The sequence below is a fragment of the Watersipora subatra genome, chromosome 9 (genome assembly GCF_963576615.1).
Source record: "Watersipora subatra chromosome 9, tzWatSuba1.1, whole genome shotgun sequence".
In the NCBI taxonomy this organism is placed as follows: Eukaryota; Metazoa; Bryozoa; class Gymnolaemata; order Cheilostomatida; family Watersiporidae; genus Watersipora; species Watersipora subatra.
Genome location: NC_088716.1, coordinates 52,839,784 through 52,856,080, shown reverse-complemented (window position 1 = coordinate 52,856,080; position 16,297 = coordinate 52,839,784). Strand labels below are relative to the sequence as shown.

The window sequence follows — 16,297 nt, the reverse complement described above, 5'->3', positions numbered from 1 at the left end:
AACCTCTACCTGCCGACTATCTACCCACTACCTGTACACTACTTATGCACTACCTATGCACGATCTACACATAACTGAGTGCCAAGGTGTTATCATAATTTTCAAGGTTGTAGCTCTAAATAAAAACTTCACCAAATATAGCAAATATATACATGTGTGATATAGCTCTCTACCACATATGTACGTGTAGTATAGCTCTCTAGCTAATAGATACACAAGTGGTAAAGCTCTATAGCTAATAGGCATACATGTAATATAACTTTTTAGCTAACAGCACACATGTAATATATAGAATGAACCATCAAATTGAATGAAGATATTGGCAATAAAACTATACAATTTAATTGACCAGCTTATAATTTAGCCACAACTCTGTTTGAAATCGCAATAAAAAATCCATGATTAAAAATATGCAGAGTTTGAAATTTAATTTTATAATTGATAAACCGTTAGTCTTCATTTTAAAGTAGTTCGGTCATAATCAATCGAATTCAAGGGTGTATAAAAATATTCATGTCAAAAGTCTTTAGAGATTGTTTAAATCTAGCTGGCCAAATCTATATATATCCTTTGTCCAGTTATAGCAATAAAGTTTAGTAACAAAAAACCACTTAGCCGAGGATTTGAACTCGCATCTAATGCAACCATAAGATCACAAACAAACACGCGCACGTTCCCACAAGGATAAACCTTTCTTATAATGATTGCCGTCTTATCTATGGTATCATTATCTCGATTGCAGGTTATAAGCTAGATGGGTAAGTATGTTTATATTATTAATGGGGATTACATTTTGCATTTGTTTGTGTTTTCAATTTTTTTAAAGTTTTTCCAAAAGCCATTTTTAGTTTGTAATTTTCTAATATGCCATTTCAATTTCAAATGTCTCGTTAAACTCATATTTCCGGTTTCTCCTAAGGCAATCGCTAAACCTACAATGTACTTGCGCCTGCTTTACTGCCATATGTTTGTACCAGTATCGAGAGGTATCAGTATTGAAAGGTACTGGTAGCCTCATATTCAAAGTTTTGATGGATGCGTCTGTTCAAGCTGGGATTACGTGTATGTCACAATTTCCATTTCCATAGCATTTCCATAATTTATTTCCATATTATTTCCATTTCCATAATTCATTTCCATATTGTTTCCATTCCCATAACATTTCCATAGTTCATTTTCATTTCCATAACATTTCCCTATCTTATATCCATATTATTTCTATTTCTATACCATTTCCATAATTAATTTTCATATAATTTTCATTTCCATTACATTTCCCTAATTAATTTTCATATTATTTCCATTTCCATAACATTTCCATAATTCATTTTCATATTATTTCCATTTCCATAACATTTCCATAATTCATTTCCATATTATTTCCATTTCCATAACATTTCCATACTTCTAAAATAAAATTTCCATATCCATTTCCATTTCCATAAAATTATGGAAATATTTGTGTTTATGGAAATTGATATGGAAAAGTAAACATTTCCATAATAATTATGTTTAGCAATCCTGGTCTGTTGCAACAGTAACCTTTTTTATACACACTTCTATTTACTGATTGTTATTATTAATTCAACATACCTATGATTTTTATTTTGTTTTCTCAATTAATAATAATTGCAGAAATGTTTATAAGGCTTTAATAAAATGACTCGATGCATTTCAATTCCTATCAAAATATTAACAATTCAATTTCCAATTCTTTTGCAACATATGTCATGTAAGAATCAATTCGCAATTCATAACAAAAACATCACAATTCAGTTCTCAATTCTTAAGCTATCCTAACTTCAATGACTTGATTGAATTCAATTCTGCCAAATAAGCAAAATCATATCTCTATCAATTCTTACAAAAGCTGTTAAGCTGATTTTTTAACTTTTTTTATTACCCATGCAACGCAGGACATTGAATTAGAAAATACATATAATAAACAAGTAGATTATTTCTAGTTTATTTTTTACAAATGTGTCTAAAAAGACCTGATTGAAATGTATTTACACATGCACCTTGTTTTTTTCAGTAAAGATATGCTGACATTTGATTGATTAACTGAAAGAATGTAACTCACTTGAATAATAAGTAGTTATTTCTGTCCAACGTGTTCCCTTGTTTAGACTGATCATAGGTCAAACAAGACAAAGTAGCTTGATCATTTCGTATAGAGATGGTAAACTAGATAACATTGATAACATGACAATGCCTTTGGCATGCTTGAATATCAAATTGTTGTTATACTAATGATCTGCAATGTTTTTCTGTATCTGTTAATATAGAGTTGTAAGCAATGTAATTGACAAACATGCTTAGCCTAAGGGGCCATTTATAGTTAGCTTATTTCTGACTAAATCTTTGCAATGAGGCTAGAAATGGCTATGACTAAAAGGTGTTTTTCCCTGCGCGGTAGATTCCAAGAGGGGAAAATCTTAACAGCTTGCACAAACATTGATGTATCGGGTGAAAACTGAGCATTGTTTTTTCCTTTAGTAAATTGCTTGTCCTCATACCAAAGTACTTAGGTCATAACCAATACTCAAGTGGGTATAATGAAGGCATGTACCAAAGGGTTCAATAGAGTGCTCAAATGAAGCTGTTCAAAAATATGCATAGGAACAAGTAGATATGAGGTTAACCTTCTATACTTGTTAATGTTCCATAAGTGCTCTGTGTGCGTGAATAGATCTGATTGTGTATTTGAGCAGAACATGTTAAAGTCATCAATATAAGCAGCTCTTAAAACTTGTTATAAATTGGAGCCTCTGTGAATAATAGTAATATAATATATATATAATGCAATATATACGATAAATAATATCAGCACATAGAACACACACTGGTTGAAAGATACAAATTTAAATCAAACTTTGCAATTCAAACATCTCAAAGTCGTCAACTAAAATATATCACCACCATAAAAATTGTATCAAAGCTTCTTAGCTGGCCGATATTGAAACTCAAACTCAACAGGATGGTCGATCAAATAGCATCGCATGCATTGTCCATCTGACCTGAGGATTGTCTTCCAGTTACAGCTTCTGCAGATGTCACCAGTTTCCGGGAAAGACTTAAATTTCAGCTTTGATCCTACCTTGGAAACTTCAGGAATTATCCTCTCAGGCAGTCTGGCAGTACGAAAGTACGGACAGTTTTCCTGATACCCACCTTATAAAAAGTATCAGGTTCAGCAAGTCGTATGCCCTGAGTTTTCACAAATAAAGATTTGACCTTTTAATCAAATCAAATTTAGTTAGCTTTTAGCCATTTACGAGCAACTCACTAGGTATCTGCGTTATTTATGAAGTACTTAATGTTGGAGTGAGAGAGTCAAAACAAAAATTATCATTATTAGTTGTAATTTAACTCAGTTAATACAAATAGATGCATGATTACAAAGTGGGCCTTTGCTGATATGCATTTTTCTGACCAATCTGATATAAACATAATTTAAAGTGTAGTCATTAGCCAGTTTATTGTGTATATTAACATTGAAGCTTTTCTAAAAGACAGAGAGAGATTCATTGTTTGTTGGTACAAACTGGTGATAAACTATTTTTATAAACAAAACTTTTCATATTATTTTCTTTTATCAAAATAAGGTGATTCTATTTTTAGTAGGAGTGATGAATTTACAGTCTCAGCTACAAATATACAAAAAATCAGAAATACAAAAATAAATGTTATGTAAGTCAACAAGTCCTTCCACAACTTACTATTTTTGGTCGTGAAGTCTGCATAGCGTTGTGAAGCATACTTTGCCACGGCAACCAAATCTTCGCGAGAACCTTGGAAGGCTATACGTGCATAGAGCCTCTCCCTCAGAGTGCTGAGATACAACACATCTGCAACAAATGTCTACATAAACTGACAGCAATAAAGATGTGTGAACAACTCAGACCTTCTCCAATTTTGATCATCTCATCTAACAGTCTGTTTTTATTTTTAGAGCTGAAAAAAGAGTTCAAAGTCAGCTGCTCTAAATAGTGCCTTTGGGATAGTGAAATATTTTTATTGTTTATCAAAAGTACAGTATTTCAGGTTATTGAATTACAACTTGCAAAAACAAATAAAAAATAGCTGTTTGAAATAATTTTATTCTCAACTGGCTTATAAAGAAAGTAAAACATTTTGTTATTATAAGTTGGTGTGCTCTCTTTGTTTCTTCCTTGTATTGATTGTGTTAAAGTGCATTTAAAGGGGTGTTTGATGTTCTTATACAAGTTTGAAACAATATTTTTGTTCTATTTATCTAGAAACAAAAAGTGTTGTCAGTAATTTTACAGTTTGCAATGTGTGAAACCTTGGTTATGTACAAATTCTTATTTTACATTTGTGATACAATGTAGTTTTAAAATAAACTGTATAATATCACTTATTTATCAGCATTATACAAATGTATTTGTTAACAATGAGTCCGAGTTGTTAGTATTGTCTATAAATAAAATACACTAAAAAATAATTATTGAATGTAGATTTTTATTTTTATGGTGTTCATTGAGCAGGTGACTTTGAGGCAGTTTAGTTGCTTGGTACTCTGATGTAGAATTAGCATTTTGTGTAAAATAACTATAACCACTTTTCTAAACAGGTAAATCATTGGTTAAGCATATTTTTAAGTTGCTTCGTGTGCCAATACAGCTATTTTCTATACATGCTATTATACTATACATGCATACTTGTGACTTTCACTTCTATACCAGCCCGAGATAAATATTTCACCTGTTGCTGCATAGGTCAAGAGTTCAGTGCTGATAGGTCTCTTTCTCCACAGAAAATCGTCAGCATCAAATGCTTTGTGCATTTTCTTTTTCTGATAGCCTGAGAACCCACAGCCTGTAAAAAACATGGTGCACATAGCTGATGGCAATGGCATGATAGTACGGAGATTCGTTATCTATATACATGTATATATTTCTCAAAGTTGGTTGTGTGTGGGTGTGTTTGTGCATTTGTCCAGCTATAGCTATTAAAATTTTAGAACTAAATTCTGCGTTTGAATAGATTTGAACTCATGGCATGTTTTTGTCCAAGCGCTCTTCCACTGAGCTATACAAGGCGTATTGATCCACAATCGTTATCATATAACGTATAGCGTATGCACACGCTATTTGACGTATTATTTGACGTAGTATCTATGAATTCTATTAACTCTATGAAACATGATGCTTTTTGTGTTTTCTTGAACTTCTAAATTAGGTTTTTCGTAAGGTTCAAATGCTATATATCGCGGTCAAGGCCAATTCCTTTTACGCGGACAATTGTATTATCTCCATTGGAAGAGCCTCGTTGTTCTCACTCCAATCGGTCGGACAAAGACAGTACTATATACCATTTTTAGATTTGTATCAGTATTGAGAGGTACCAGTATTGATAGGTGCCAGTATCGTTGTGTTCAAAGTTTTGATGGATAGCTTCTGCTGGAACAGTAACTTTTTTATATACACCCAAACTGTTATTCATGAATTGTTATTATTAATTCAACATATTCAGGATATTCTCAGTTCGTATTAATTGTATCATTACCGAATCATCTTTTATTGTAATCGTAGCGAAATCAACTTAATTTAGCTATTACCTGCTAATTATTTCACATTTACATCTAAACCCTTTTATAGTTGTTTTATTTTTTTAATTTATTTCACCTGCAAAAATATTTTCTTCATGATATGAAGTTTGAAAGTTGCAGCTGTTTGACAAGGTCTGAAAACCTTTACAATTGTTTTTATTTTCTCTCTTGATTTATTTCAGCTACACAAAACACTTTTCTCATGACATGTAGTTTGAAAGTTAAAATGGCAAATGTTATTATACGTTAAATACAAATAAATGTAGTTATATGTTAGATACAAATATACTTTCTGTCCAAAGACTTTTATTACTCGGGCAACGCCGGGTAGTACAGCTAGTAGCTAATGAAAATGCTCATAAAGTTATCACGTGAGTATCGTTCTTAATACTGGCAGATGATTGAAGGCCAACTGTAACACATCTGTTACAGTTATGCAAAAGCGAGACACTAAGATGGTAGAGAGGTATATGTAGTACATGTATATCAAAATAGTGGTGTCACTCAAAAGCATTTAGGAGAGACTTGCAGTAGTGGTATGGATGTCATGATAAAATTTGATAAAACTTTCTCACAAGCAAAACTTTTGTTAATAAAATATTTGATTTTGGAAATGAAAGAGTTTGTCAAATATAAAAAGTGGTAGCCTATTAATATGATAGTATTATGGGAAAAATATTTATAATAGAAATATTTGAAAAGCCTTAAAAATTGCTCACCACAAAAAGCTTCAATATACAAAATATTTTCCTATTTATCAATGTACATGTAATATAAATTTACGAAACAAAACTTGTGACTGATTTCTTTTTAGTCCTAATTAGTAATATAGCTTCTCACTAACTTTGTGTCACTATCAGTATTGGCGTTTCATGTATATCAGTAACAGTAAAAGAAAAAACATTCCTGACCCCGCCTTCTCTCTCTCATCTAGCAGCTAGTTCTGTGTGAACATTGGTCAACTGTTTACTACATTGTACATAAAATTGGTAGGGTAATGCAAATAGATTGAGAATTCAAAATTAAACTCGTCAGATCTTTTGAGCTTGTCAGAATATTTTGATAGTGTTCATGTGTTAAATACATTGTATCTTCACTAAAGTAACCTAGTATGCCAAGAACCCTGTCTAACTAGCTATCGGAATAAGTGGCATTAAAAACGGAAACAGCATAACATTTACCGCTGAATGTTCAGGGAATCTCTGAAGGAATGAAAATTTGCTAAATAATGTACTAAAACCATTTTATGCATAGTAATTTACCTTTCATGTGGTAGTCCAAGCATTTCTGCAGTCCTGATACGCAGTCGCTCCTTTTACCAGTGAGTTTCATTTGTAGAGCATTTAGTATCTGCATGTCTTCTATTCCTGTAAGTCAACAGTCAGATTGCACTTTTCACTACAATGATTATGGAATACCATTTTAAATGGTTTTCACATCACCATTAGATTGATTAGATTGGTCATAAATGAAACATCAATATGAAAAAGAGATTATCAATAGAGAGATTATCAATAGAGAGATTATCAATAGAGAGATTATCAATAGAGAGATTATCAATAGAGAGATTATCAATAGAGAGATTATCAATAGAGAGATTATCAATAGAGAGAGATAAACTCTGAATAAATCAGTAATAAAGGCATGAAGTGAGAACTAGATTGGTTATTTCTAGAACCTTCCATAAGTAGTTGGTACTAGACTAAATACATTGACAGACAAAGCAGTAAGTGTACTTGTAAATAGTAAGTGTAAGTGGTAAGTAAACTTGTAAGTACAAAGTGTAAGTAGTAAGTGTACTTGTACATTTCTTCGTACCGCTTAGTGAGTATTGAGGGTCAGGGATGATCAAATAACATCACAGAAAAACCCAAAAACTTGATATGTACAATTTTATATTTTTATGCCTTCTCATTACCTGTGTATGTACATCTTATTACCTGTGTAGCTAACTTGAAATCTGTTTAACTTGTATTTTTCCTAATACTATAACCACTGCTATACTACTCTGCTTAAATAAATAAATCAGTTTTAAAATAGTTTTAGCAAGGACTTTATTGTGTGTTGTTTATCAGTCAAGTAAATTCCGTAATAATAGTAGGCTAGGCGGCTGATCAACCACAAATTTGTGTACATATATCCATACAGAATCTATATTCAGTAGTTAGCGCTCGCTCGTTTGATCACTTGGCTAATGAGTTTGACAGACCCGCTGCCTCGGACCACGATCAATGGGGGGCGGGGACTTGTTTACCGTTTAGACTAAGGGAAAGATCGTTGCGTTAGCAACCGTCTGCAGCCACTAAAAGCTGAATGGAACTTATTATGCTTAGCTTTGAAACGCAAATGAAGTGTTGAATACATAGAATTTTATTATCAGAAACTATGGCAAGCTAATGTGACAGAAAGCCAAAGGTTCGTTTTGTTTAAGCCACTATTATAATCTTTTATTTTGTGTTTAAGCTACTATTATAATCTTTTATTTTAAGCTTTCAAATGACATTCATTCAGCAACTGTTGATATCTATTTTACTGGAATTTAAACTTCCTTGTGTTTATTCGTAATTAACATGTTATTGTAGATTTCACGATGTTACTTATTAGCCAGCGTTGATGGAAGTTTGAATATATATATAAATAAACACCAGTGAAATCGAACGCTCACCACAAACACTTCGCTACAGCACTCAAGTGCAATTACATAACAATTAGCTTGTCGGGTGTACACGTATGTACATAGCAGACCGCGTGAACTGCTACAACCTGCGTATCTACTTCTCATTACATGTGTATGTATTTTTCGTTACCTGTGTACATACTTCTTATTACCTGTGTACGTACTTCTCATTAACTGTGTATGTGCATAACTTTGGAAATGAAGTGGGCTCAAATTGCCAGAGTTGTCTTACCATCCCCATTCACAGGAACAATGGATCTACTTCCTTCAAAAAATTATTACAGCCACCTTATAGAAAACCTGATTCAGGAAAATCACTCATGTAGTTCTAAAAAGATTGTTCACTCTCGAGATAATTGCACCCAGCTAGAAGGCTAGGGGTTTCGGGAGTTCTTGACATATATGTATTCCCAACTTACAGCAATACTAGCAATTTACGCAATACTTACTGACCTTTGACCTCTACATCATATTGGCATTTCAGTGCATTGCAGTCCTCTCTACAGTCATATAACAGCTTGGTTATAGTAGAACTTTCTAGAATGTCCTTCAGACCTGATAAATATATAGGAATCACAAGGATATAAAATGCTAAGGTTTATGCTCAACAGATAACAAGGTTTAAATTTATGAAGAGCTTCAATGAAGAAGCATTGAGTATTAAATCATAGCACTCGTTCTTAGTTGTAAGAGGGGCTACTAACAGAAATCCATCGTATTTTGAAACGGATGTAGGGCTAGGCATGTACCTGTGTGTACAGACCATATCTAGGTCTTCAACGAGCAGAAAATGATCGGTGTTTTAGCAGAACCAAATTAACACATTAGACCACTTCGTAAACTAAGGGGATATTATAGCAATCATAGCCTTTCTCTTATGACACTGAGGAGTTGCTAGCTAATTTGATAGCAATTTATTCAAATGTTATTTTAACCTCATCCTAACAGCTTATCAAACTGTTTCTGACTTCACTTACCTGTACTAAAAGCCTTCTCTTTCAGAACCACAATATCAAACAAGTAAATCTTTGATGACGTAGCAACTTGCAAGAGGCACAACTCCCCATCACGTCCCAACTTCACTCCTTCACAATCAACACTCAGTAGAATATGTTTTCCGAGGTCTTTGATTGCTGTTTCTACTTCCTCCACTGTCTCGACCAGGATGTGCTTGTTGGAAGAGCTCGCCATGATTATCCTGCTGACTTTTGGTTGCACGTAGTTGAAACTGATCAGTTTGGAGGTAACAGCTGATAATAGCTCTAAATGTTGAAGATAACAATTTCAACATTTTAGCTGTTAGGAGATAACAGCTGAAATGTTGAAGTCACTTATGCTATCAACAGCATCTATAAAATGTACAGATAACAGCAAAGGGGGTTTGAAATTGTATAGCAAAAACTTTTTCTGTGAATCGTGTGTTCTGAAGCTAATGGATTGAAAACTCACCCCTTAACAATACCGATGACTTGCTCGGATCAATTATACCTGCCTATAGCTGTGTATTCAAGATAAGGGGAACTACCATAGTGCATTTAGGAATTCTCTACAACATAGTTTCCATTGATATCTGTGGCTACCCCTTGTAAATCGATTGTCTGCTTAGCTTATGGCAAGCAGGGGCTGTGTGTGTGTGTGTGTGTGTGTGCGTGTGCGTGTGCGTGTGCGTGTGCGTGTGCGTGTGCGTGTGCGTGTGCGTGTGCGTGTGCGTGTGCGTGTGCGTGTGCGTGTGCGTGTGTGTGTGCGTGTGCGTGTGCGTGTGCGTGTGCGCGTGCGCGTGCGCGTGCGCGTGCGCGTGCGCGTGCGCGTGCGCGTGCGCGTGCGCGTGCGCGTGCGCGTGCGCGTGCGCGTGCGCGTGCGCGTGCGCGTGCGCGTGCGCGTGCGCGTGCGCGTGTGCGTGTGTGTGTGTGTGTGTGTGTGTGTGTGTGTGAACTTGTAAATGCATGCAATTGGGGACTCACACCAGAATTTAACAGACAAATTGGGGACGTTCGGAAATTGGGGACGTCCCCAATCTTTTAAACCCTTTTTTCTTATAAAAAACTAAAAAATATATAGTTTAATCCAACTCCTGACAAAATCTGAGCACTGTCCCCATTTGCCTGCATTTGTACAAGAACATCTGTGAGTGTGGGTGTGTGAAAAAATATGTAAGTCCCCATAAAGTTTGCTAAATTCTCACACACATTTGACCTGTTTCCATTTGTTAGTAGGCAAATATTTGCGGAGTTTTCTTCTCATAGAATCTTTTTACCTAACAATTGGGGACATATATTTTATTGGGGAGCTAATTTCTATCTTGTAAAAACTCACAATATTTGCGAGTTTCTACAAGAATGAAATTACAAGAGATGAAAACCCACAATATTTGTGAGTGAAAAGTCACAATATTTGTGAGTTTTTATCTAAAATGTAGCTTTGGAAGCAAATTGAGAGTTTACACTATTTTTAAACTTATGTTTAGCTAAAGGCTATATTTGCTCTTCTGCATTACAAATGTATTTTGTAGTTTAGCATTCGCAAAGTTTTTTTTACAATATAATGTATTTGGTCAGCAGTTATACACGCTCAGCAGAAATTTGAAAGTGTGTCTCGTTTGCTTCCTTCAATAGTTCAGGCCTTTAATAATCCTTGAGAGCTCGTGTACTTTTTCAAATATTCTCACATATGCATCCTTCTTTACTTACTAGCTATTATTTTTAGTATGGTTGTAGTTTATACGCAATTAAAAAAATTTGTGCTTTATTATTCAAAAGAGTTGTTTGAATTCATTACGTACATTTCTTACATAAGTTATAGCTGCATAAAATCTCAGGTTAATTTCACATAGTCTTAAGCATAAGATCTCTGTACATGTACTTTATTGACTTCAAATATTGATCCATTGTATGTCTTTGCAAGAACTTTACTACATCATCCTTCCTTGATATTTTTAGACTTAATAAAATATTAAAATAAAACATGTAGCCTCCAATGCTTTCTCTAACTCATTTACATTTTTCCTATATCTATGAATAATAATGGTCAAAATTCTGATTTAAAATATATTTTAAAAGTTAACTTAAATGTCTGATAATTTTGGTTCAAAACATTTACTGTAAAACAAACATTATTAAACCAATTTCAAGTGTCTCTGCAAAATTCTAATCTGAGATCTGTATATTGTTAGAATTCAATCAAATCTTTTGTTTTTTCTTTCTCAGACCAATGGTCCATCATTGAACTTTTTTACTATGTAGTATTCTTTTATCAGCTCCACTAAAAAACATTCGTTACTACTAAAAGATCAGAGTCAATTACAAAAATTGACAAGGTAGTATATCTTTAGAGAATGAAATAGCTAGATGGAAAATTCTGCCATACATTTATCGCTCCTCATTGAAAATACTTATAGTTGTTTTAGAAAATATATATATTTCATCAAGTTTATATTGAGTATGTTGACAATACCAATCTTTTTATCTAAAGCTTGATTGTAATTTAACTCCTATGTCCCTATGCTTGCTTTTCATGTATGGCTTGAAAACAATGGAATTATACAAGTTTCAAGTTTAATCAATTGCGGTTATCAATGTGTAAAAATAAGCAGCAGTGTCAACATTTAATGAATATATTTAATTCTTTTTGGCTTTTGGATTTTTGAAAAAGTGCTTGTCATCACCTCACTCGTTCTTTTTACTTTTGTATATAATATTTAACTCATGCTGATGCAATGTAAATATGTTGATGACTGGCATTGCTAGCAGTATAAAACGAGATTCCGCAACAAAATTAATTCAGTAATGTAATTAAATTTGTTGTCTGTTTATGCCAATCGCTTGGCATGAGTGTAAAACATCCTTGCATTCTGCTGTCTTCTCGGTTCTGCAAAGTGGAAGGACTTAAGAGTTAATAGAAAACTCTGTTGAAATTTTTGCCTTGATAAAAGCATTAATAATTGTAAAATCAAAAACGTAGATAAGACATCAGTTTGCTACTCCTGCTGTTTACTACTTACAAACTAAACTCGCAAAGATCAGCGTTGATCCTGAGAAGCAATTGGTTCTATTGAATTTATATCCAAATAGAATTGCCTAACGCTGAGTTATCCTTTGTACATCATACATGTGTAGAATTAATAGTTCCTAAAAGTAAATTAAAAAAGTGTCATAATATGTATATTTATTACTCAACAAAGATTTTATAGACAACTATGGAACTTTTGAACTGAGTTTGAAGTAGAAATGAAGTCATGCATAACTTTTACTAGCATAATTATGAAAGTTTGCACATGAGATTGCACATGAAATTGTCCACCGAGCATATGAAATCGGCAAAAAATTAAGTATACAAAAAAGCAAAGTGTTTTTGCATACTCGCAAACAATAAAAAGATTTTTTGGGGTGTTAAATGGGTATGAAATACTGAACGCAAATAATCGTCAACATGAATGATTTTTTAATGTTTATTACTACTTGGTTCATGGGAATGCAATAGATTAAAAATTTTTTAATTTTATTGTAATATTCATCATATATAATTTTAGCTGGATTTCAGTAGTGTATATATGTAAGAGCCTAATACGGTTCAATGAATGCATGAAACTTGGTTTGTTATACGATACAAAGCCAAATGCGCTTTGCTAACGTCTCAGCAAATAAGCAATGCATACTGAAAATCTATATATAAATATCAGGGTCTTTTTGTCTTCTATTGTATGTTCATTTATAACAAGTATGCATTGTTTTAACATAACAATGCATAACTTACATGACTCTCGCATAAGCTTGATTGATATGATAAGCAAGAATATTGCAATCAGTAGAGAGCTGTAGTAGGACTGAAACAGGCACCGTATGAATTACACAAATATATAAACAGTACACAGAAATAAATGCAGTACGCAGAAATAAAAAAACACCTTCATTTAAAACCGTCATTTTTATTACCCGTGCAAAATCGGGCAATCTGCTTGTTTTATATAAAGCAAGAGAGGCTGCTACCTATTTGTAAAAACTCACAACAATAAAAAATCTAAAGAAGTTAGACCAATATAAAAAAAACATTTTTTATAATTAAAACACAAAATAAAACCAAAACTTCTGTTGATCACTAAAAAATACCAAATAGTAGATCCCTGGTCAAAGATTTTCAAAATCACACTGGCAAAACTGCTAGCAATTTCTTGTTAACTGTTTTTTTAATTATTCTTGACAAAGTTATTACTTGCGCTGTTTTAATTAAAAAAGTTCACAGGTAAACGTTTGTTTTTTTGCTATTTTTAATTTTGTTCAAAAAACTTTGCAATTATTTTTTATAGATTGCATTGTAACAAATTAATTTTAGATATCAATAGCGATAGGGCAATAATTTAATTATAGTGCTATTGTTATTGTGATTCCTAATTTGAAGTAAACAGTTTTATAAGAATTATTCTATAGCTGGCCATTGACTACTTGTGTTGGAAAGCTTACCTACAGTTTTAATGTTTGGAAAACCGACTCATTTTACTTTTTGTTGGTCATAGTTGCTTGTTTTTTTTAATAGTTACTTTTAAAAACTCTCACAGCATTGGTAAAATTTTCGTGCTATCTGAGATTTGTTTGAGCCAACGTGTTATCGCTTCTCAACCTTTGCCTGTCATAAATTTAGCCTGTAGTGTCTTGCTTATGATTATGTAACATCGCAGAACCACAAGTTAAATAAATAGAACAAAGAAACTTATTCAGTACTGCTGGTCATCTGTAATAACAAGATTATAACATTGGATGCTTTACACACCAAATCAAAGACAAATAAGATGTTTACTTCCATAAAATTTGTGCTCAATAGCATATACAATTTACAAATATTCAATGAGTTTATTATTTTCCATTTACTCCATTCTATAATATTCTATTGGCACAAGGCTTTATTGTTAATTAAAAACCAAGCAGATGCAGTGAGTGAGACATGTTTTTAATAAAATAGTAGCTTGTAAATTTCACAGACACTGCAAATAATTTGTCAATAATTTACCTAGGCGCGAGATTTTGAACTTCATTTGCAATATCATCCAGTTAGCCTCAAACAGAACAAATTGTATTTGTTTTGTATTAATGATACTCATGCTCACGCTCATTTTAAATCACATTGTTTTTACTATGCCAATCTTTTTAAGAAAATGCGTACTTATTTGCCAATATAAATAGCTTTCAAAATGCATCAAATTACTGCTCAGGCGCCAAAGAGTAATGTCATATGTTTTAAATAGAGAAAAAAGTGAATCACCTGTAATAATCAAGCCGGATCATATTTTCAAAATATTACATCTGAATTGACGTTGCACACAAAGATCACTGTTATCATAAGCTATACAGACGTACATGTAGATCAATGTTGTCAAATATTTCACATGGAAACATCCTATTTGACATTCGCAAGAATTTTTTATAGATTGCATTGTAGCAAACTAATTTTAGATATCAATAGTGCAATAATTTACTTATTGTTCTATTGTTATTGTGATTGCTAGTTTGAACTAATCAGTTTTATGAGAATTATTTTATAACTGGTCATTGACAACTTCGGTTGTAAATTTTATCTACAGTTTCAATGTTTGGAAAACCCATCTAATTGTACTTTGTGTTACTGATAGTTGCTCTTTTTTCCATAATTACTTTGAAAAAGTCTCACGGCATTAGTGAAATTTTGATGCTGTTTGCGATTTGTCTGACCCAACATGTTATCACTTCTCAATCTTTGCCTGTCATACCTTGAGCCTGTAGTGTCTTGCTTATGATTATGTAATATCGAAGTAGCAGGAGTTAAATCTGGAGAACAAAGAAACTTATTCAGTACTGCTGGTCATATACAATAACAAGATTATAACATTTGATGCTTTATACACCATTCAAAGACAAATCAAATGTTTACTCTCATAAAGTTTGCTCTTGGTAGCATATACAATGTACAAATATTCGATGAATTTAGTATTTTCTGTCTACTTTGCTCTACAGTATTCTATTCTGCGCAAAGCTTTATGGTTAGCTAAAATGCAAGCAGACTCAGCAAGTGAGACATGTTGTGAATGCTATGGTGGCTTCAAAATCCCCAGACACTGCAAATAGTTTTTAAGAATCTACCCAGGTGCCAGGTTTTAAACTTTATTTGCAACATCACCTAGCTAGCCTCAAACAGGAAATATTACATTTGTTTTGGATTAATGATAGTCATGCTCACGTTCATTTCAGATCACATGATTTTCACTAAGCCCATTTTTTTAAGGAAATGTGTACATATTTGCCTATCTAAACAGCTTTCGCAGTGCATCAAATCACTGCATAGTTTCCAAAGAGTTATCACATGCATCTTAAATAGAAAAAATAAAATGAACAAAAGCTAACAATCAAGACAAATCATATTTTTAAAATATTTCATCTAAATTGATGTTGTTCCCATAGACTACTATTATCATACGCTATACTGACATAGGGCAATATTGTCAAATGATTTATTTGATAACATTATGGAAAACAAAACGTAATATGGAACACAAATTAATTCTTTAATTGGACTATCGAATTTACAAAGAGGTGAACAGTTATATTTTAAAACAAATATGAAGGGTATTTCTTATGAAACCTTTTTCAATTTCTCAAGAGAAATTTAGTATTTTGACAATTTATATGCAATTTAACCATGAGCAACTTATACCAGAAGAAGATTATGATAGACAATAGAATTATATCACCCCAACTATGGAAGGTTTGAAGTCATGTATTTACTGATTTGCTTTAGTTTTTAAATTAAATTGCAATTGGAAAAATCTTTTAAACCCAAAATGCATGATTCTCAAAGTTGATTGTTGGAATATCACACTAACAAAGTTTTTTTCTTTTGCATCACATTAGATAGTTCGGTTGATGTACCGGCTTGCACAGCAAGAACTCTAATAGTGAGTGATTATTGCAAAGTTGTTGTCTAGTGCCGTTGTTTTTCTAATAATTTTTGTTTAATATCCGTCGTTTTGGTATACTTTCAGTGTTGGTAGAGAATCTCCTGAACCAAGTAAATATTATTACTTT

At 32.7% G+C, this 16,297-nt stretch overlaps 1 protein-coding gene across 1 annotated transcript; it reads right to left on the bottom strand.

Moving 5' to 3' along the window:
• Positions 1-2,935: 2,935 nt before the first annotated feature.
• On the bottom strand, positions 2,936-9,443 carry LOC137405205 (piRNA biogenesis protein EXD1-like). The gene is made up of 4 exons (XM_068091433.1): positions 9,230-9,443; positions 8,706-8,807; positions 4,729-4,842; positions 2,936-3,174 (listed from the first exon to the last, which is right to left on the bottom strand). The coding sequence occupies exons 1-4, from the start codon at positions 9,441-9,443 to the stop codon at positions 2,936-2,938; spliced, it is 669 nt and encodes a 222-aa protein (XP_067947534.1).
• Between the last annotated feature and the right edge of the window lie 6,854 nt (positions 9,444-16,297).

What these genes read in the sequence shown, in the direction of transcription:
- LOC137405205 (XM_068091433.1), bottom strand. Translation starts at nt 9,443, where the DNA reads ATGGCGAGCTCTTCCAACAAGCACATCCTGGTCGAGACAGTGGAGGAA. An exon ending in AGAGAAGGCTTTTAGTACAG is followed by an intron (nt 8,808 to 9,229) that starts GTAAGTGAAGTC and finishes TATATTTATCAG; the next exon opens with GTCTGAAGGACATTCTAGAA. An exon ending in ATATGATGTAGAGGTCAAAG is followed by an intron (nt 4,843 to 8,705) that starts GTCAGTAAGTAT and finishes TGTTTTTTACAG; the next exon opens with GCTGTGGGTTCTCAGGCTAT.